General features: G+C 35.0%; 3 protein-coding genes across 3 annotated transcripts; 2 read left to right on the top strand and 1 right to left on the bottom strand.

Annotated features, from left to right (window-relative positions):
* The first annotated feature begins 9,667 nt into the window (after window positions 1–9,667).
* LOC121801957 lies at window positions 9,668–17,250 on the top strand. Its single transcript, XM_042201444.1, has 4 exons — window positions 9,668–9,956; window positions 10,414–10,949; window positions 11,034–11,132; window positions 16,873–17,250. Exons 1-3 carry the CDS (start codon window positions 9,860–9,862, stop codon window positions 11,124–11,126), a joined length of 726 nt encoding a protein of 241 aa, XP_042057378.1. The 5' UTR covers window positions 9,668–9,859; the 3' UTR covers window positions 11,127–11,132; window positions 16,873–17,250.
* A 63-nt stretch (window positions 17,251–17,313) lies between these two features.
* Window positions 17,314–18,478, bottom strand: LOC121801958 (membrane protein PM19L-like). The gene is made up of 4 exons (XM_042201445.1): window positions 18,197–18,478; window positions 17,899–18,118; window positions 17,777–17,822; window positions 17,314–17,636 (listed from the first exon to the last, which is right to left on the bottom strand). Exons 1-4 carry the CDS (start codon window positions 18,312–18,314, stop codon window positions 17,544–17,546), a joined length of 477 nt encoding a protein of 158 aa, XP_042057379.1. The 5' UTR covers window positions 18,315–18,478; the 3' UTR covers window positions 17,314–17,543.
* An 838-nt stretch (window positions 18,479–19,316) lies between these two features.
* Window positions 19,317–21,537, top strand: LOC121802572 (pentatricopeptide repeat-containing protein At5g46460, mitochondrial-like). The gene has a single exon (XM_042202260.1). It carries the CDS (start codon window positions 19,336–19,338, stop codon window positions 21,037–21,039), a length of 1,704 nt encoding a protein of 567 aa, XP_042058194.1. The 5' UTR covers window positions 19,317–19,335; the 3' UTR covers window positions 21,040–21,537.
* The last annotated feature ends 1,684 nt before the right edge of the window (window positions 21,538–23,221 follow it).

The raw sequence follows: 23,221 nt of genomic DNA, 5'->3' as shown, positions 1-23,221 counted from the left end.
CATTTAAATATTTAATCACTTTCCAATACGTGTTGTTATCGTGTCGTGTTGACCCGAAGTGGTTCATGTCGTTAATGGGTTCGTGTCATGTTCGTGTCTGAGGGTAGCGGGTCGTGTTCGTGTTTGTGTTTGGAATTTTCTTAACAGGTCGTGTTCGTATTTGTTGTTATCGTGTTCGTGTCGTTGTCGTGTCGACACGATAACGACCTGACACGCACGATTTGACACCCCTATCTCTTCTCTAATTTTGTTAACTTTTTATTCTAGTTAAGTTCTAACACTAGTTAAGTAGAGAGGGACACAAATACGACTGAGTTGCACGACCAAATTTTTTCATTTTTTAAATTCAAAAGATTTTATTAGTTGATGAAAAGCAACATTCATTCTCCCAAATATACATACTATACCATCAAATCTCTCTTGATTGAGTTAGGTGGTTTTATATCATTGGGAAATTATTAAGAAGAAAAAGCAGACGAAAAAAGTCAACCAAAATACTAGTAATATACTATTAATAGTATATTATTACTCTCTTTGTTCCATAGTAATAGAATCGTTTTGCCATTTTGATACGTTCTATAGTAATTGAGTCGTTTTCCTTTTTAGTAAAAGTCAACACATTTTTCCACACATACTTTACTCTCTCTTACTTTATTCTCTCTTCTTCTCTCTACATTTTTCATTTTCTACTTTACTCTCCCTTTACTTAACCCACCTAACACAATTTTTCTTAATCTTCATGCCAAAAAGAAACGTCTCCATTACTATGGAACGGAGGGAATATTATTTAAGGGATTAGATTTTTTCCATCAATTTTTAATTTGGAAAATAATATCATAAACTTTATTAGAATTTATTATTTTCCACCGTCGAAAATAATATCTTGAACTTTATCAGAGTTTATTATTTCCCACCGGCGAAAAAATTCCAGCAAATAATATCATGATACAAGATTTTTTTCGTAATTTCTCGACAACTTTGAGAGATTCAAGTTCGTCAATCTTTGAGGATAGTTTTTCGTGAAATATACTCTCCAAAATTGTTCTTCAATCCATTATAGCCGGAATTTTATCGCTGGTGGGAAATTACAAACTCGGATAAAGTTCGCGATATTACTTGTCAAGTTAAAAATTTGTGTGCAAAAATCTAACTTTTCAAAAGTTTCATGATATTAGATGTCAATATCACATTATTTTTAAGGTAATATCAAAACATATAACTGGCATAAAAAGTAAATTAGAAAACAATGGCAATCAATAAGATTGTAGATTTATAATCACTTTATTTCAAGTTAATCGTTTTATGTATTTTATAAGAGATTCCAAATTAAATGAGTTAAATTCTTTGATGACAAAAAAATTACTTTTAATCCTTATTTTTTTTATTTCATATTTTAACTATTCTCTTTTTATGTTCTTTCTGTAAGTATGTATATTACTATTATCTATTAAACTTAGATCGTTTGTTATGGCAAAAGGCATAATATGGAATGTTGTAGATAAAATGCAGCATTTTAAGCATTGAACACATGCAATTTTCTTTTTCAACATTTCCATTCTTTCTCTATTTTCTTTATGTTTTATTTAATATTCAAAAAGTAAAAGTGTCCAAAAAGAAAAAGATTAAAGAAAAAAAAGTTGTTAAAGAAACGGTCTGCTTAAAATGCTGTGTCTTGTCTACGATGGATCCAATTTCATTCCCTCTGATTTATTACTAAATTTTTTCTCCACTTAAATTATTAAACACTAAATTTGAAATCGCGCGTCGAAAAGAATCGCATTAATTAACTGAGTATTTCATTGAATGAGTTCTTCAAATAATATTATAAAGAGTGTTTTCATAGATATTCTCGCTTTCTCTTCGTGTTTGAACAGTGTGTATGAAGCTTACCATTGAAATATTTCAACTTGAATAGAAAAAAATTGTACTAGCTCGCTTTGCAATCTTGGTTGTTTTTTCATCTTTTTCTTTTTATGTTTTTACTTTTTCCTTTCTTTCCTCCGATGGGCGGAGGGATGGTCATAAAGGGAAATTGGTAATCGTTAATTAAGAATGTGTCTCACTAATTAATCATTCAACGACTAATAACACTTACATTTTCTGCTTTGATTGTAATTTCAACTTAATTGTTTTGTTCTAAATTTAGCAAAATATATGTAGATTAAATTTGTAAATTAGGTTCTTTTTTTGTATAACTAAGAAAATATGAGTATTCGGCAAATGATAATTAGTCGTCTAAATATTGAATTCTAGGTTGATATTAATTGGCTTTAATTATGAAAATGAAAATATAGATATAGCTGGCCTAGGCATCTCGCATTCAATTTCCTAATCAACATGTTTTCCAGTAACTTGCCGTCCATGACCAGATAAAAAATAAATTCGGTTATAGATTCATTAATTTTATGTTAATTAGCTCATTAGAAAGAAAATCAAATGTGATGAACGAATTTATGTCCTTGTATTTTTAAATTTCTTGGGCTTGTGTCCCTTTAATAATTAAAGTTAGTAAATATGGGAGTTACTCCTTATTTTGTAAAAATAAGTTGATGTACCTTCGTTTTTCATTAAAGAAAATGGAGAGTTGCTTCTAAAATCCCAATATTTGATTTAAAAAAACGGTGTAGTTATGTGTCAAGCTTTAGTTTTATAGCAAAGTCGGCAACCTACCGATTTAATTTGGTGTATCATTTGCGGCTCATGTGTTGTCCACATAACTAGGTCGTAGGGTTCCCAAAATTACAAATTTGAATAATTTAAGGAAATTGTAATTTACATGGTGGACAAGAAAACATCTAAATTGCTCATCTACAATGCGAATCAGACAATGTATAAATCTAGAGCGAATCAGACAATGTATAAATTCGTATTTTGATTGATTTTCTATTGCGAATTTCGATATCTGATCTACTCTTTGGTCGGATAAATTTTTCTAGAAAGTAATGTTGTTGGAGACACGGGCGGAGCCAATTAAGGACAAGGGGGGCGGTGGTACCCAAAATTCTGTAATTATTATTACTTGAGAGTAACCAATGTCCAATGGTGTTGCACTCCTTTCGCATTGCTTAGATCACGTGTTCAATTCTATTTGGACACCAATTTAGTTTTCTTATTTTGTTCATTTAAAATTTATCGCACCCCAAATCAAAAGTTCTGGATATAAGTCTAGGTAATATGATTCTTGGGATATAAGTCTAGGTAATATGATCCGTCACTGGTTGGAGATTATGATTCTTGGGATATAAGTCTAGGTAATATGATTCCTAGATCACTTGTTGATTCAAATTATTAAGGAAAGTCGATAAAATTTTAAAGTTATATTAATAAATTAGACTCAGTTAATTAATTGGCATAAATAACTAACATAATTAATTAATATAATAATTAGAGTATGATTTGTAATTAAATTTAAATTGACAAATATTAAGATAATTTATAATTTTAGTTTGTTTACTGAGTTACTAATCAAGTACATAATAATATTCATTAATTTAGTAATAATAATATATAGTTTTGATACCATATTAGTAATAATAATATAACAATAAATCTGATTAATATTATAATTATATTTATTTATTACTGTTATTATTCAATATAGTTCATAGTTTTAGAATTAGATTAAGATTTCCATAGTTAATAACAAAAAATATTATTATTATTATTATTTAGAATTAAATAATTACGTTATAATTATCTTATTAAGGAGTACTGATTAATTATATAATAATAACACTAATAAATGATATAATAATAAAATTATTCCTAATATAATTGGGTAAAATAAAAAAATGTGTATATTAAGAATCCTAAATGATAATGGATTCTGACTATTTTTCCTATCTGATTAAAATTCAAATAAACAATAAATTATAGTAAAATTTTAGACTACTTTTTAACATACAATCCTGGCAATAACGTCAAAAATCTTATTGGTGGCAAACCATTCACATGCTAGAAAGCTAAGTTTGTTTTCCTTTGAGTTCACAGCTAAGCGCTAAGCAGAAAACAGCTACAAAAGACTTCAACTTGGCTTCGTAGTATGTCAATTTTTCAAGGGAATTCTCTACCCACTAGGCCACTACTATTTTTTTCCCTTCATAACTAAAACATTTCTTTTTAGCATGAAATTTAAGAATGAATGTTTAGTACTTCTTCTGTTCCTCGCTATTTGACACACTTCTTTTTCGCAATCATTTTGAAATAATAAAACAAATAGAGAAAATAAAATAAAAAATAAATAATGTAGAGAGAATAAAGTAAGAGAGAGAATGAAGTATGAATGAATAAAGTAAGTTAATCATTACCATATACTCTCTATGTCCTGAAATAGGAGCCCTATTTAGTTATGACACGAGTTTTAAAAAATATAAAGAAAAGTGAGTTGAATAAGTTAGTAGAATATGAGCCTAACGTATACTATATATTAGTTTTATAACAAAATGTGACTGAAATAAATTGGTGGAATGTGGAGTCTATTTTGGTAAAAGTGGAATATGACTCGTATTGTGGAACGAACTGAAATAGCAAAACAAAACTCTTATTGTGGGACGGAGGGAGTATAAAAATATAACTCAAGGAACTTTCAAAAATAGAAAAACGACCGAGCTATCAAAGAACAAAGATACTGGCGGATTCAATTAAGAACAAGGAAGTACCATTGTACCCAAAAATATGGAAGTAGCCTAGTGGTGGATGCATCACCCTTCCACAGCATCGATCCAAGATTGAATCCTCCAAAGTGCATTAGATTATATTCAAAATATCAAAATATGATGCATTTTATTTTTAGTTTAAATATTTCAAACTTTCTATAAACTAATATAAATTCCTTGTTATATAAATATCTAATAATCCACAATTTAATAGTGAAAACTTTTAAAGTAATAACACTAAAAGTAATTTTTTTTATTTAATGAAATGACTTAATAGAAAAAATTACATAATAGAAGAAAAAAGATTGATTCGATTTTATATTTTTAAGTCAATATAATTATTTATTGCATTTTCAATATGAAATTTTTGGATCCGTCGCCGCTGAATAGAGAGATACTAATATAAGGAGACTATCTATTTAAAAATATTCAAATCTAGTTAGCGGAGATTGAAGTTCTGAAACGAATTTTTTAGATCAAGCTCTTCTAAGCAGACAGAGTCTATTACAAATTGTGAATTCGTGAAAATGATGTCCCTAAATGCACCAAAAAATATCAATTGTAGATGTCATCATCATTGACCAAAATTAAATCAAGGCTTAATAATATGTTAGATACCAAATTATCACTGCAAAAAAACTTAATTCTCATAGACACAAAAATCGAAACGCAAATTTGATTTCTTTTAAGAAAAACAACAATTCAAAACACAAAAGAAAGTGTTCCTAAATTAAAGACAAATTAACTTAATATTTTGCTCTTTTAGGACTCTTGCATGTACGTCCTCTAATTTTAATTGGGACATCAACAATAAGGTTATTTTTTGAAGCGTTGATCATATATTTATAAATGCAAATTAGCATTCTTAATTGCATTAAAAAATATCCTTAGCTAATTTTTTTAGTGCCACTATAATCATATACTCCATATATACTTAAATCGATAGGTTAATTTGAACATGTAGCAGTTAGAATATTATTTTGGCTAAAATTTGTCGTAATAAAACTATGTTGTTTCATACAGTCATACTTTGATTAAAAACCTATATGTGAAAACAACAATATTTTAGCTAAAATATTAAATAAAACAATAGTATATATGTTTAAGTAAAAAACAATACTCCTTATTTGATAAATAATATCTTAACAAAGCAATCAAATCAATATTTCTAGAATCGACAATTACTCTATATGGTTGAAATATTTATGACCTTAATAAGCTTAATAGAAGAGATGAAGTCTTTGATGGGATTCTTTCAACGTCTCAATTGTGTAGGGGTCTCAAGTATTTGTTGTTTGATTTTAGAAGCATTTTAATTTAAAAATCTTTTCCACAAAATTAGCGTGCACTCCATTTGGCCCATCTGAATATAAAATGTGATGTTTGTGTTTGACAATCTTGCACTCTACAATACATCTATTAAGCACGTTTATAATAAAAATAAATTAAATAGCTCAAACTGTTGACTTTTTGGTATCTATTAATCGTCACGGGTGATGAATAATTGAAAGTGGCGGTTGCCAAAGCAATCTAATTGTATATAGTTATTTGTCGCAATTATGCAAGAAAGTGATTTGAAAAGATATCCTTCATATTTATAACAGTTTTCTTTTGTTGAGAAATTTGGGACATTCATGAACACAAATAGATAAGGTTATCCATTTTTCTCATCCCAAATTTCAGGCAAACCAGGGTTTAAGTTTTTTTTATATAATTAATTTTGTTATTCTAGGTTATAATTCCATACCATTGGCGGCTAGAATGATTTTTTAATATCTATGGACCGATGAAAAACGTATAGAGAATGAATGTAATGGAAAGTAATCATTATTAAACCTAGTTTCTTAAAAATGAAAATATTATCATAAATGAAAAAACTATTGTTAAAATAAAAATAATTGTTATTTATAAGCACTTAGAAAATCCTAGAAAAAAATAATAGTTATTTATAAGCATTTTAGAAAATCGTGAACTCAAAAGGAAATAAAATGAAAACTAGGAAGTTAAACATAAATTCGAAAAAAATAGTAAATTTTCCTTTTCGTCCCTTAAACGATAGATGAACTAATCCATCATCCATCATCGTGATTTCTAAACTCAATTCGCATGCACCGTGTGAATCAAGTCATTCTGCCACAAAACGTTTTTTTAGCTCGTTTTCTGCTTAGTATACCTTTAAAATTATCAAACTATAAAAAAAATTGAAAAATCGAACCGTGGATTTGAACTTTCCTCGTTATCCATTTGACTTTTGTGTAATTGCAATTATTTTCGATAAGATTCTAGAGAGTTGGAATGTCTGACCAAATAAATTAGCAAGAGAATCAATTTTAACGAATAATCCATTTGCATGTATAATTTAATTGATCGACCCAATTGGATCGTTAGTTTGACTCTAAATTTGTTTATCACTAATATAGATTATTTATAATGAACTAGTAATACACCGAACCATATATTACAAAAAAAAAATAACGACACGTTATATCAATAAATAATGAAAAGTTAGATTATAAAAAAACGGAGGATAAAGTACATGAACGTATGATAGTAGATTAGTAGTGTTTTAAATTTCATCTTCACTATATAAATTTCCTTGTCGTTTTAAAAAACAATTTCCTTGGATCACGAAATTAAGTGATTTCATAGTTGCACCAACGAAAATTATAACACTACTACTGCTACTATTGGGTTTTGAACTCGGCCCAATAAGAAAAGAGAACTGTTTTTGAGATATAAGGCCCAATAAGAAAAGAGAAACTCTAAATTCTAATGGTATGTTGGAACTCACCTAAACATGGCATAAAGAATAGAGAAATCTCTCAATCTACCAAATGCAATGTAACCAAAAGAAGCCAAACCTACAATAAACAACCTACACCTAGAGAAAAATAATTCAAGAAATATTATTTCTTTGATGAGTCTCGAATTGCGACAATCTTATTACGTAGCTTCTCCAACCAATTAAGAAAAGAAAATTCTGGACACTAACCTATAAATTCATGTGAAGTAATGACTAGTAATATGCTTGTGATTATTTAAAAGATAAACCTAAATATCATAAATTGTGTAAGTGAAGTTATGACTAGTAATATGGTTATGGGTAATTAATACTCAAATAGTATAAGTATAAATGTAAAATTAATAAAAATAAAAATGATTAAAAAAATGCGATTAACGTATAAGTAGCTAGTGAGTGTGAGACTCTGGATGGGCTCATTAGAGATAGAACTTACCAAATACCTATATAAAGTAAGATTATTTATTAATGGATTAGAATTAGAGGTGGCACGGTACAGTATACCGCATCGTGAATGTCATACCGCATGGGAAAATGTCATACCTATACCTTACCGCGGTATACCGAAAATTCGGTATGATTATTTCCGATACAGTTACTATACCGTCTATGCGGTATACCGTACTTTTATGTTATAACCAAATAAGGTATGACATACTGTAATACTTGTGTTTCATACCAAAAAAATTCTATTATAGCCAAATATTTAAAATAAAATTTCACCTATTTAAATAATGTCCAAAAGATTAAAACTACACCACAATCAAATCTATACAGTAGACTTTATTTGCATCTCTGCATGTGTGTGTGTTTGGGTTGGGGGCGGTTGAACTAAAATATGAAAGTAGGTTTAGGTATTTTAACATATTAACTATTTTATATAAATTTTAAATACAACATATATATCGATTTTTTGGCAAATATCGTAAATGCGGTATATTGCAGTATACCGCTGTATAGGAAAATCTATACCTTTATCGTACCGAAATCTATCGATACGGTATCATACCGTACTGCAACTTGCAGTATACCGCAAATTCGATATTTTTTTCGGTACGATAAGTATGGTATTTTGGTATTACGGTATATTTAGCCAGCCCTAATTAGAATAAAAAAAATACTGTGATCATTGGATTTTGACTAATGAAATGTGGTTAGCGGTACATATGGAGAAAAATTGGCCTCTTATTGTCAATACCTTAAACACCACTTTTTTAAAAAACTTTTACCATTAGAGTATCCACTGCTATAAGACGGACATCCCTAATAGCTCCGCCCCCTTATTCTTTCATAGCCCCAGTTTTTTTTGTTCGCGCCCAAAAAAAAAGGTTTCCGCCACCATAGGAAGACACTTCCAATAGCCCCAAAATTTTATAACCAATTAAATCAATAATAACAAAAAATGTGTATTAAAAAAATTCCTTCTTCCTACTCCCCTCCTCTCTCAAAAAATGTTGAAAAAAAAGTCAAGGGAGCGGCCGGCGAGCCGACCGCCGCCCCACTATAGGCCGGCGCGCCAATCGCCCCGGAGGTTTGGAACCGGCGCGTCCTCGCACTAAACTCGCCGATGGGCGTTCCGCCCCGGAAATGGCGTCCCGCTCGGGGCGGCCTCTCGCTCCACTATAGCTCGGCGGGGTGGCGGCGGGAAGGCGGCCGGCGCACCGCTCCTAGTGGATACCCTTATTGTCAGTAATTAACCATAACCGTAATAACAATCATAACTATAATCATAAGATTCATATCGGTAATTGCGCGTGATATTTGATTGATTTACCTATTCCACAAAATTCCGTGGCATATCTGAGATGCGCAGGCAAAATATTAGTACTACTTTTTAAATACAATAATGTTATCGCAACTTTTTATCGGTTTAGGATCCAAAAGATAAGATGTCCATTATTCAATAAATTTATAAGCCCAAGACTGTTTATAACCATGTCCACCATTTTTCTCTTTTAACTATTCATGAATCATAACAATCCTTTAACTATTTTTTATAAATAATTAAGTAAAGAATTCAGATTTAGAATATTAATACGAAAATTTTCAAAATTGAAAATACGAAATTACATGATGCGAGCCAGAGACCATATCAAATAATATTGCTAGAGGCTAGAGCACAATTGTGGAAATGAGTATTGAGTTATGCATTTGTTATATAAATAAAAATTAAGAAATACTAATTTGTTTTAAATCGATGGTTAACCTATTCTCTCTCTGCCATAACCAACCATCCCACACCACCAATCTGTGAGCCGAGTACTATTTTACAATTAAACAAAATTCCACCATTTTCAAACTCGCATCATCTCTCTCTCGCTATCTCTCTCCATTGTGATTCCGCTTTGGTGAGAGAGAGAATCGATAATTCGAGTTCTCAATCAATTTTCCCATTCAAACAATCATGCCTTCAGGCGCAAAGAAGCGTAAAGCTGCCAAAAGGAAGGGAACTCAGCCCAACACCAACAATTCCAATCCGTCCCCTGCTGCTTCTACGCATGGTACCAATATCCCACCTTTATTTCCATTAAATATTGTTTTCGATTTGTTTACTTGAAGCTACACAGCAACACACCTCCATGTGCGTTCCACCATTGCTCCATCTCTTTTAGCTTTACACTTTCTATGCGTATCTTGATTTGTGTTTTTCGATTGCTTTCTCCATTAATCCGTGTCAATTTATATTGTTTCCATTCAATTTTGTGTGTGCGCGTGTGTTTGGGGGTAGGGTAGATGGAGAGGGGTTTCTGAGCATTTTTCTGATTTTTATTATTTATGCTGCAAATGCTTTTCGGGGAAAGTGATTTGGGAATAGTTTCGTGATTACATTGATTGTGTCTTGAGACCTCTGATTGCTTAGATTGGAATGTGCTATGAGAGTAGACCTTAGGTTGCATTTGTTTATTTGCATTGATTGTTTTGAATCAATTTGGGTGAATTCAAATATGTTACTCCTAGATGTGAAGCACCAGAGCGATGTAGGCGCGGCTAGTTCAACCACTTCTCAGGATAAGGAGAAGGGGAACAGTGCTGTTCCAGTTGAAAGAGAATTAAAAAATGGGAGTGAATTAGGTGGCAAGTTTGATCACGATGAAACTGAGAGGAAATCATACGATGGAGGGTCATCTGAGAGCTCAGGCAGCAGCTCAGATGATGAATCTCACGGTGACAAAATTAATGCTGTGCCTACCGTCGCAATTGTAGAGGCAAGTGAGGCCGTTGTGGATTGCGTGCCTCCTGTTGACTCAGATAAGGTTTCACTGTTGAGCGAAAGTTTGGCTGTGAATGCGAGCTCTCCGTTTGTATCTAAGGATAATGGCGAGAAAAAGGGCTCTGCAGGAGTATCCACTCCGTCTGTTGAGCATGTTGAGGCGGCTTCTGATCTGAAGACATCAGCGGAAGAAACTGATGAACGGTTAAGTCTGTCTTACAATGCCCCAATTGCTACCCATGATAATGGAGCGGATCTTGTGAAAGATTCAGGAGTCACTGAGGTGCTTATTCTGTGTATGCAAATTAAACTTTGTTTTATGGTAAATTTTCCTTAATTTTTGCTCTTGTTTGATATCTTTTTGCAGCCGTTGCTGGTTCCTCCTCCTCGTCCCATGAAAACGACATCATGGAAGGGCTGTTGTGGACTATTTGAACTGTTTACGAGCTCGGATAGATAATTTACGGTTAGTTGACTGCTCATCGAATTCTTATACATAGTATGGCTTGAATTCGGATAGATAATTTACGGTTAGTTGACTGCTCATCGAATTCTTATACATAGTATGGCTTGAATTTTGATTCTGTTTCTTTTACAATTATACTTGTATTAGTATAGTTGTTTTTTATCTCTCCGTGAGTAATTCTACCGAAGAATTTTGGTAGGGACTGTGAACTGAAATTGCTACATGTAGAATTAAGCTTCCTTTTTTGCTCGTTAAAAATTGAGTCTTGAAAACTCTAGCTTGATTTTCGAGAAAGTCTTCCTTATTAAGATCCCTTGTAATCTCTCTATAAAGACGGTAAGAAGTGAATGCTAAATGAAGATCAAGAGCTCAAGTCATCTTGAGCTCAATGAGCTACAGCAGCCGCAAGATGAAGATTAGTATAATGGATTGTTTCTCAACCATCCGATTAGTTTTTAGTTGATGAGTTGTTGTATAAATAGTTAGTTTTGAGCTACAGTTAGAGTTCTAACATCTTAGCTCATTTTCAGTGATATTGAAATATACATTCTATTTCTCTCCCAAATTCTTCTTCATCTACTCCAGTTCATATTCCAGTGCGCGTGTGTGTGTAATCGTTTCTTCAGCTCCGTTCTTGCAACAAGTGGCGCCGTCCGTGGGAATCGGCGGTCGATTTAAAAGCTAGGTTGAAATTGGGGAAACAATGGCCTCGCGATTGAGGCGGAAAAATTCACTGGGGAAAACGATTTTGGTCTATGGCGTAGGAAGAGGCGTGCTATGTTGATTCAGCAAGGTCTAGGAGAGGCGCTGCAGACCAAAGGAAAAGGGGGATGAAGAAGCGGTGGTTCTTGATGCTAAAGCCACCGCGAGAAAGGAGGAAATCTTGGCTAAGGCTCACAGCACAGTAGTTCTTTGCATGGGCGACAAGGTGCTTCGTGAAGTCGCTAAAGAAACTACGGCGGCGGGTATTATGAAGAAATTGGAGGGTCTTTACATGACCAAATCCTTGGCCAACCGCCTATTCATGAAGCAGAGGGTATACGGCCACAAGTTCGTGGAAGAAAAGGGGATAATCGAACAACTCGAGGACTTCAACAAAGCTATCGACGACCTCGAAAATATAGATGTCATAATTAGTGATGAAGACAAAGCAATTTTGCTCCTAAATGCTTTGTCTGGGTCGTATGATCAACTGCGGGATGTGATTAGGTATGGTAGAGAAGGAACTATCGTATTGGCTGAGGTGGAGTCGGCCCTAAGAGCAAAGGAGATGCAGAAGGGCGTGAGCAAACCGCAAGATTCGAATGCCGAGAGTCTGAGCATAAAGAAATTCAAAGGGAAGAAGAATTTCAAGAAAGAGCATGATGCTTCAAAGTCGGGCTCAATTGACCAAAAGGAGACCCTATTGTGTCACTGGTGTAAAAAGCCGGGGCACCTAAAGTGTGATTGCTTCGCTTGGAAGAGGAAGCAAGCGAGTGAACAAGATCATGGCAAGAACACAACTGATTGTGTCCAAGAAAATGAAACCCCACAAGTCTTGAATGTTATGCAGGAAGGTGATAAGAGTTCTTGGATTTTAGACTCTGGGTGTAGCCTGCATATGTGTCCTCATGCTCATTGGTTTAAGGAAATAAGTGAGGCATCCGGTTCTGTGGTGCTGGGGAACAATCAGATTTGCAAGATTGAGGGGGTAGGAAGCATAAGGGTCAAGATGGATGATAACTCGGTCAAGATCATCAGGTATATTCCTGATGTATAGAGGAATTTAATATCTCTTGGTTCACTTGAAATGAAGGGTTTCACTTTTGAATCTGGTGGTGGAGAAATGTTGATTAAGAAAGATGGAAATGTCCTGATGAAGGGTGTAAGAAAGGGGACTTTGTACTACTTGAATGCTACTGTGATGAGGGCAGGGTGAGGACAGGGTGTGATGAGGTACATATATTGTCAAGACAGATTTATTGAAAGTCTGGCATATAAGGCTTGGACATCCTGCAATTGGAAGTGTCAGGAAATTAGCAAAGAAAGAAGTGATACCAGTGGGTGATGCATCCAGTCAAACACAGTGTGAAGAGTGCATCTTAGCAAAGTCAAAGAAGTTGCCCTACTCCACAGGTAAACATACCTCTGTATCACCAGTTGATTATGCTAATAGCGACTTATGGAGGCCTTCACCAGTCAATTTAGTAGGAGGAGGTAGATATTACATGACTATAATTGATGATTTTTCTAGAAAAACTTGGTTATAAGTTTTGAAAGAGAAGTCAGAGGCCTTTATGAGGTTCAGGGAATGGTGTAAGATGGTGGAGTTAGAAAAGGGGTGTGTTTTGAAATGTCTTAGAACTGACAATGGGTTGGAATTTTTGTCAAAAGAATTTGATAACTTCTGCCATGAGAGGGGGATGAAAAGGCATAGGACTGTTCCTCTAAACCCACAACAAAATGGGGTTGCAGAGAGAGCTAATAGAACTATTCTGGAGAGAGTGAGAGCTATGCTATTTGCCTCTGGTATGGAGAAGCGGTTTTGGGCAGAGGCTGCTACTACAGCAGTCAAATTACTTAATATGTGTCCCTCTTCTAGCATAGATGGGGATACTCCAAATTTGAGATGGCATGATCAGTATAGGGATTATTCACAGCTCAGAATATTTGGGTTTAAGGCTTTTGCACATCTAAGGCAAAGCAAGTTAGATGCAAGGGCTCTGAGGTATGTAATGCTTGGTTATCAGCCTGGTGTAAAAGGATATAGACTCTGGTGCTTAGAACCATAATCACAATATCATCATTAGTAGGGATATGATATTTGATGGGTCAGTTATGCCATTCAAAGAGCAAAGTGTGAATCAGGAAAGGGATGAGCAGGAGATTGACGTCCCTGCAGGCAGCAGAGCCTAGTTCTGAGATTATGGTGGAGAAAGAGTCAGCAGATTAGAATGAAAGTGATGTGAGTTCTGAAGAAAATGAGCCAGCTGATGATCTCAAAAATTATCAACTAGCCCGAGATAGAGTCAGAAGGGCAAACGTCAGACCTCCAGCAAGATATGTTGATTCTGAGATGATCTACTTTGCATTATGTGTTGCTAAGGAGATTGAATTCTCTAAGCATGGTTCCTATAAAGCAGCAATGGAAAGCAAAGAGAGGGACATGTGGCTAAAGGCCATGATTGATGAGATAGACTCATTAATAAAGAATGAGACATGGATTCTTGTAGACAGAGTTGAAGGCAGAAAAATAGTGAGTTGTAAATGGATCTTCAATAAGAAGATTGTAAATAGTGAGTTGTAAATGGATCTTCAATAAGAAAAATAGTGAGTTGTAAATGGATCTTCAATAAGACAGAGTTGAAGGCAGAAAAATAGTGAGTTGTAAAGCTAGATTGGTGGCCAGAGGATTCACACAAGAGCAAGGCATTGATTATAATGAGGTGTTTTCACCAGTAGTCAAGCATGCTTCCATAAGAGTGCTTCTGGCTGTGGTGGCTAGAATGGATTGGGAGCTGGAATAATTGGATGTCAAAACGGCATTCTTACACGGGGATCTGGAAGAGTCTATATACATGCATCAACCTGAGGGTTTTGTCAGAGCAGGTGATGAGAATAAAATTTCCTGTTGAAGAAAAGCATATATGGGTTAAAGCAAGCTAGTAGGCAATGGCACAAGAAATTTGATGATCATGTGCTTATGAGTGGCTTCTGCTGATCCAAGTATGATGAGTGTGTCTATATCAAGAAGAAGAAGGGTGTTCCAGTGGCCTATCTATTGTTATATGTGGATGATATACTACTAGTAGGCAGTGCAAAAAGGATTTTGGGTATGAATATACTCAGGAACAAAGGATTTTGGGTATGAATATACTCAGGAACAAAGGATTTTGGGTATGAATATACTCAGGAACAGGAAGGAGAGGCAGATTTGGCTGAGCCAATCTGACTACATTGGAAGAATGATCAGAAAATACAGAATGGAGGATGCCAAAGCTACAGCAACTCCATTGGCTGTACATTTCAGATTATCATATGATCAGAGGCCAAAAGATGATGTTGAATGAAGGGAGATGCAGGCCATTCCTTATGCTAACATTGTGGGTAGCATAATGTATGCTATGATAAGCACAAGACCTGATGTAGCACAGGCTGTGCTATCAGTGTTGCAAGCTGGTATATGTCAAACTTTGGTAAGCAGCACTGGTTGGCCCTTAAATGGGTGATGAGGTACTTGAAGGGATCTAGTAAATTTGGCATTTTGTTTGCTGGAAATCAGAAGTATGAAGGAGATGCCATATTAGGATATTGTGACAGTGATTTTGCAGGGAATATAGACAACCAGAGGTCACAAACAGGATATGTATTCACCATGTTTGGGGCTGCGGTGAGCTGGAAATCTGGTCTGCAGAATGTTGTGGCATTATCCACTACAGAAGTTGAATACATTGCTTTGACATCTGTAGTGAAAGAAAGCTTATGGCTAAGAGGGTTGGCAGCAGATTTAGGGGTGTAGCAAAAAGCCATAAGCATTGGATGTGACAATAATGGAGCTATTAGCTTGGCAAAAAATCAAGTATTCCATGAGAGGAGCAAGCATATCAATGTAAAGCTGCATTTCTTGAGGGAAGGAATAGAGGATGGCCGAGTTAAAGTGTTCAAAGTCCACACCTCAGATAATCCTGCCGACATGCTTACTAAACCGTTGACAAAAGAAAAGTTTGATCTGTGCATGAAGCTTATAGGCTTATGCAGCAGAATCGACTGAGCTTATTTGAGCATTCATGGTTGAGATTTGTAAGAAGTGAATGCTAAATGAAGATCAAGAGCTCAAGTCATTTTGAGCTCAAGGAGCTACAGCAGTCGCAGGATGAAGATTAGTATGATGGATTGTTTCTCAACCATCCGATTAGTTTTTAGCTGATGAGCTGTTGTATAAATAGTTAGTTTTGAGCTACAATTAGAGTTGTAACATCTTAGCTCATTTTCAGTGCGATTGAAATATGCATTCTATTTCTCTCCCAAATTCTTCTTCATCTACTTCCACCTTCATATTCCAGTGCGTGTAATCGTTTCTTCAGCTCCGTTCTTGCAACAAAGAGATTAGGAGCAAATTCAATATAAAGAGATTACAAGAAAATTATTCTTGCTCTATTAGATTTGACTCTCTCTCCACTGAGTTCTAAGGTAAAAGACCCATTAAATGAGCTTCTCTAAATCCTTTGCCACCCTAAGTTGATCTATGGATCGGTATAAAAGTCGAAAACCCCATCGAATTTCCAGTAAATAATTCCAGGCTATTTATTCGTGGTCCCAAATCCAGAACTAAGGTTTATTTGTTTCAGCTGATTGATGAATGGATGGCATGCATCAAATAGAAATACTTATAGATTTCATTGGTAAATCGTGTGTTTGGATTTGATTTTGAGGTCATTATGAAGATGATGAATAGACCTTATGGCATCTAAAAACCACACACTTCTTATCTAAAACGCTACGCATGAATAGTTGGATTTGAGCTTCTCTTGAAGGGGGCCATGAAAACAATGGACAGGCAATAATCTTCATGTCATGTATTGTTGATAATTGGCAAACACATGTTGCTCTCACTTCACATCGTGACAAAATTTGACAAGATTGTGAAAAGCCATCTAATTGTAAAGATGCAACGAAACAAAAACTCAAATCACTCTCTCATTACTTGTAAATTTGTTCATTTGGTTTATGTTTTCTGAATCCCATCATCTCACCGTTGCAGTATTAAAGCATGACGAATACCCTTTTCCCTGTGCCTTGCTGTGTGAGATTTTTTCGTGAGCACGCCTCTTAGACTCTTTCGGATAGTAAAGAAGAAATAGCAGCGAGAAGGCGATTGCGACTTGTAAGTCTCACTAGTGTATAGGCATTATGTGAAAGGTAAGCTATAAACTAGTCTTCGTTTTTGCAGTGGATAGGCGAGTTTTCTCCTTGAGTTTCATGTAACACAGTTTGGTATTAGTTGTGGAACCTCTGTAGTTGTGAAACTTGAAAAGGTTCGCTTTTCTTTCTTGTTCGAGTCTGTGTAGTTGTCAGGTTTCTGACCTTGTTTCATTGTACGATCATTGTTATTGATATGGTGATTGCTACATTATATTTATACATTTTGTTTTTGAATTTTTGAATCTGTCGTTGCTCACTCTCGTTTGTTTAGATGTCCGAATAAGAAATAGTAGCATTAGTGTTAATAAATCGAATGAAGATAAATATACATCTAATGTTCAATCTTGTTATATTTTGTTTTACAAAGTTGGATTTTTATCCATTCACAAACAAGATTGCTTACAAACCTTAAAACAAGATGAATAGCCCAAAAAAGCTGATAAAATGATTTGCATCTTAGAAAATGAAATTATACGATTGACTCAGAGTCATAAACAGAAATGATTAGGGTCAAATTCTTGAGGTTGAAGGAGCTCCATGAATTGCAGCTATGTATAAGAGCTGAGTAGCAGACAAAATAATCATGAAAGCCTCCATTGTTCTCTGCATATCAATACAAGGATCTGTAATGTCAATCTCCCCATTGTAATTTTATGATCATATTAGAAAAATTAAATAAAAAAGTGAACTGACAATAGTTGCAAATGTTGTGTTAAATAGTTGAATTGTCATTCAAAACTCACCAAACGTGAGTTTCTGATGTGCAGCTCAATCTCTTTGCATCCAAACCTTGTAAAAATAAAAAAAATGTTAAATGTGTAATTAATGTTTAAATCCCAATAAATGCACACTTTATTATTATTACCCCATGGCAAGGCATGTAATGGTCCAGGAAATGGTGGCGGCAGTGGCCGCGGCAGACAGGCTACCAGCATCCCAGTGGCGGAGGTGGTTGAGGCCTGAGATAGCAGCAGCAACGCCCACCACGCCAGCAAGCATGGCGAACGTCACAAAGAAGCCAGTCGCTGCGTTCCCCATCGGGAAGAAGATCGGTGAGAAATGTGCCGGGAGCTCCAATCCAGGACCTGTTTGTACAAATCAAACATTCAGATAAATAGTTCCAAAAACAGTACGAAGAGATTCAAATATAAGCATATATATACCAATGATGAAGCCATGATCAATAGCTCTATTGATGGCCCAGCTACCAATCCCCAACACTATAGTATACATGCAAAAATTGAGAAAAAGAAGAAGCCCTGCAACCGATCTAACGCCCATCCTCCTATCCCAAATCGGACTGATTATATATAACAAGATCAAAGGAATATCAAGAAAATTTTGAGGCTTTTGTGCATGTGATTTGTGCAGATTTGGAAGGGTTTTATAAGTGCCATGAACACTTAAATTAATGTTGCAATAATTCTTTTCTTGTGAGGCTGAATGTTCTAGTTCTAGATTAAGATTTTTGGATAAAGTTGGAAGCTTTGTGTCAGTGGAAGGAAAAGTTGAAGGCCATAGATTCTTGCTTGCCTCACAATCTGCTACACCTCCCAACTTTTTATTTGAATATTGTTGTGAATCTTTCTTTAGTTTCTCTTTTCTCCAAATCTTGCACTAAAACCATAGTATCTAGCTGGATAATGTTGTAGTAATTCTGAAGCTTTATATAGTTTTCTGAGTGTCGAGTCGAGCTTGATTCATTCGAAGTTTTTATTTTAGTCAAACTAGTAGTATTTCAATTTAAATGAGCATTTTGCCATTTTCAAAAAGGGTTATAAACCTTAAGAAACTATCTTCCTTATCATAAAAACAGAAATGATTTGTCAGAAGATATATTAGTATTTCTTATGAAATAGTAGTATAAACTAGTTAGATTATCAATATATTTACTAAATAAGTACTCCTACTACTCCCACATCCTACTTAAAGATATACTCCTACAATTATCAATTTGAGATAAATAGTGATATAAGGCGATCACTACTTAAATGCAACTAAAGACGCGAATTTAGTTCACTATCATTAAGAGCGATTTAGTTCACTATAAAGGCATTTTAGTTCACAACACGAATTTGAAAACACCGAGGAATCAAAATGCCATTACAGTGAACTAAATTCAGTTGATTTCTTTTTTTAGAATAAGTGAAGAGATAAAATAATTTAAAGAGACTTGAATAAAATAAAATCACTAATTTATTATTTTTATTTAAATTTATAAAAATATTGGTAAAATACATTGTGTCTACTCTCAACTGTATTTTAATAACGCCTTCGCCGGAAATGAGAGGATTTCTTCACAATGATTAGAAATGCTAAATTTTCGCGGCAAATTCAAAAGTTTTCCTTTATCCAGAAAAATTTCTCCGATTCTAAAACGCCATCGTTTTCATCAAAAATCCCCACAAAACCTAGCAATTCCATCAACTGGGGATTCAATCAATACCAAAAATCCCCAAATGAAACGATTTCATCTCGAGATGTCTACTTACGAACAAAAATGATATCTTCCTGCGTGAACGACTTCAAATTGGACGAAGCCCTCAACCTGTTCGATGAAACGCCGCAAAGAGACTTAATCATGTGGAATCTGATGATCAAAGGCTGCATCAGCTGTGGAAGCCTCGATATGGCCCTGAAGCTGTTCGCTGAAATGCCTGAGAGGAACGTTGTATCTTGGACAACGATGATCAGCGCGTTTCTCAAGAAAGGGATGGTCGAGCAGGCGAGAGGACTGTTCCAGGAGATGCCGGAGAGAGACACGGCCGCGTGGAACGCGATGATCCACGGCTTGTTTGTGAATGGGAGAGCAGAGGAGGCGAGTTCAATGTTTGAGCTAATGCCGGATAGGAATGTGATCTCGTGGACTACGATGATCAGCGGGCTCGATCAGATGGGAAGGAACGACGAGGCACTCTCAATATTCGTGAAGATGGTGGGGATCGGAATGAAACTGACTGCAAGCACTCTTTGCTCTGTTTTATCAAGCTGTGCTAAAACTGGGGAGCTCTGTTTAGGGATTCAACTCCATGGCCAAATTGCAAAGCTTGGATATGCTTTTGATACATACATTGTAGCATCATTGATCACATTTTACGCCAATTGCAAGAGAATTGAAGAATTTGTCAAGATTTACTATGAGAAATTGTTCAAGAATGTGGTGGTTTGGACTTCTGTTTTAACAGGGTACGGTGCCAACGATGAACATGAATCCGCATTGGAGGTTTTTCTAGAAATGATCCGATTAGGTGTATTTCCTAATCAATCAACCTTCACCAGCGCCTTAAATTCAAGCAATGAGATTGAAGCTCTTGGTTTTGGGAGAGGGATTCATGGCACGGCCGTTAAGCTAGGGTTTGAAACAGACGTCTTCGTGGGGAATGCCCTGGTTGTGTTGTACACTAAATCTGGGAGCATACACGATGGCATCCGCTCGTTCAAAGCTATAGAAAAAAAGAATGTGGTTTCTTGGAACACGGTTATAGTTGGATGCGCACAACACGGGTGTGGGGAGTGGGCAGTAGCGTTTCTGGGGCAGATGATGAAGGCAGGGGTGAGGCCGGATGGGATCACCTTCACCGGGTTGCTTAGCGCATGCAGCCACTCAGGGTTGTGGAAGAAGGGCAGGGGGTTGTTTACGGGCCTGAGGCGGGGGAGCTGGGTTGAGTTGAAGCTCGAGCACTACGCGTGTATGGTGGATATATTGTGCAGGAGTGGGGAGGTGGCGGAGGCGGAGGAGTTGGTGGAGGGGATGCCTGTAGAGGCAAATGTATCGATATGGGTGGCGTTGTTGAGTGGGTGCAGAGGAGGGGAGGTGGAGGTGGAGGTGGCAGAGCGTGTGGCGGAGAGGATTTTGAGGTTGGATCCCGGGTGCACAGCGGGATACGTGCTTTTGTCGAATATTTACGCAGGTTGTGGGAGGTGGGGGGACGTTGCGAGGATGAGGACGAGGATGAAAGCGACCGGAGCAGTCAAAGAAACTGCTCGGAGTACGTATTTAAACTAAGGGGATTGTAATTTTTTTCCTGAAAGTATAAATGTAGTATAGAGTAGAAATGTGATATCAATGAAATCAAACTTATATTTATGAACAATTTTAAGGGGCATGAAGTCTCCTTTTACATCAAAAAAATGAGTTTATGCACAAAATAGAGCAAATACTAGTAGATCGCCACGGAAAACTCCCCAGAGGTAGAGGCTGCCTTGGAATCTGGTGAAGAGCGGCGGCAGATCAACGGAAGAGAAGAGCAGCAGCTCCGTCGCCGACCCCATGATCGGCACCGTCAGCGCTGCATCCTTCCGAATCAGATCAAACATGAGGGAGTCATAGCCGGTCTCGTGAAGAAGAAGTTCTTTTCCTGCTTGATGCTTTCAATTGGCACTCAGTATTGTCCATGCTCTTGAATTCTCACTCTTGTTTAATTTCCACTAAGAATTTTGAATATGCAGTCGCATTATATAGAAGAAGATAACCTAGTTTTGAAAGGAAAGTGGTGTCCTTGGAAGACAATAAATTATACGTCTACGAGTTTAATTAGGGCAAGTCGGCAAGAGTAGCCAGGATTTTATTTTCATAATCAAGAGCACCTTTTTTATATTTCCGGTGTATAAGGTAATTTATCCCAACCTTAAATCCTGTTTTAAACCTATTGAATATATTCACATCTTTTTTTTATTTGTATCAATATAATCAATCCTTTTTTTAGATAACTTTCCTAATAAATACAAATATAAATTAGCATTCTCATATACTACTATATTAAATATACAAATATAAATTAGCATCATCATAGAAAGTGATAGTACTATATTAAAAAATATATACTACATTTATAAAATATACACGTATGTAATACTTGTGATAAATTTTGAAAGTTGGGATAAAAATGATAAGACCAAAAATGTTAGTAGTAGTAATAAATTCCATCATTAACACAATATCATAGTGTTATACCTTCACAATTTCGATGATGGATAAAGAAATTAGAAGTTCAAATACAACTCAAGTATTCAAAAGTATTTACTGAAAAAGTCGAATTAGAGGAGAAAATGGGGTATCACTAAAATTAAAGACGAGTGTGATGTGCTAAAACGATAAAAATGGGTTGGATACGACCATAGCAATCTATTAAGAGTAATTAGAGCTCTGTAAAAGACAAACAATGGATTTAAGGGATAATAGTCTATTAAATTATGAAGTTAGATCAAATTTTGGTGAGTTTTAGAATTTTTTAAATTAAAATATTAAATCACGAAATTTTAATTTTTCTCCGTTGTACAATCCATGCACAATAGTCGTCTTTTAGCGATGTTAAAAATAACAATCATATAAGAAAAGAAATAGTAGTAAAAAAATAAAGGAATGTATAAGAAAAAATATTTATTTTAAAGAAATACTCCATGTCATTTCTAACATCATTAAAAATGATATTTTATGCATTAATGGGACAATTAAAAAAATTGAAAGTTCGTAAATTAATATTCCAATTTCAAAAGTTGTAGGACAAACAAGATTAGACCAAACTTCAGAGCATGCACATCGGTGCTGTTAGCTAAGGGCAAGCGTTGCTCGCTGCTGTGCTATTGCCGACGGCACGGCGCCTGCTATTAGCTAAGAGCACCACCATGCCAACGGCAAGAGCACGAGCAGCCGACGTGGCATGCTCTGATTGGTCGTTGGTTTATCATTTTTTTTAAATTCGAAAAAAATCTGAAAAATTCAGATTTAATAAAAAAATATTTTCCCACTTACCAAAAAATATATCCATTTTTTCCACACTTTTAATTTACTTTTTCATTTTTTTAATCCCAAAATTCACACTTTCATCTATAAATACCTCCATTTCAACACAAAAAATCACACTACACCAAACAACTCTCTCAACATCAATTTTTAGGATTTTAATTATGTAATCTTTAATTTTTAGGATTTTAAGTATGTAATTTTCAATTTTTATGATTTAAATTATGTACTTTTAAATTTTTTTGTAATTTGTAATAGTAGTTCAGGTATTTTTTAATGCATTTTAATATTGTGAAAATATTTTTATTTATATTGAATAATAGAAATGTGGGACCCTAGAGCATGCTTTTGCTGAAGAGCATGTATGTGAATGTTGTGCTCTTGCGGAAGTTACAACTAATGTCAAGAATGCTCGAACTCGTCACCTCATGCAATAATGTTGTCA

Source organism: Salvia splendens, chromosome 5 (genome assembly GCF_004379255.2).
Source record: "Salvia splendens isolate huo1 chromosome 5, SspV2, whole genome shotgun sequence".
In the NCBI taxonomy this organism is placed as follows: Eukaryota; Viridiplantae; Streptophyta; class Magnoliopsida; order Lamiales; family Lamiaceae; genus Salvia; species Salvia splendens.
The sequence above is the reverse complement of the archived record's forward strand: the minus strand, read 5'-3'. Positions and strand labels throughout refer to the sequence as shown.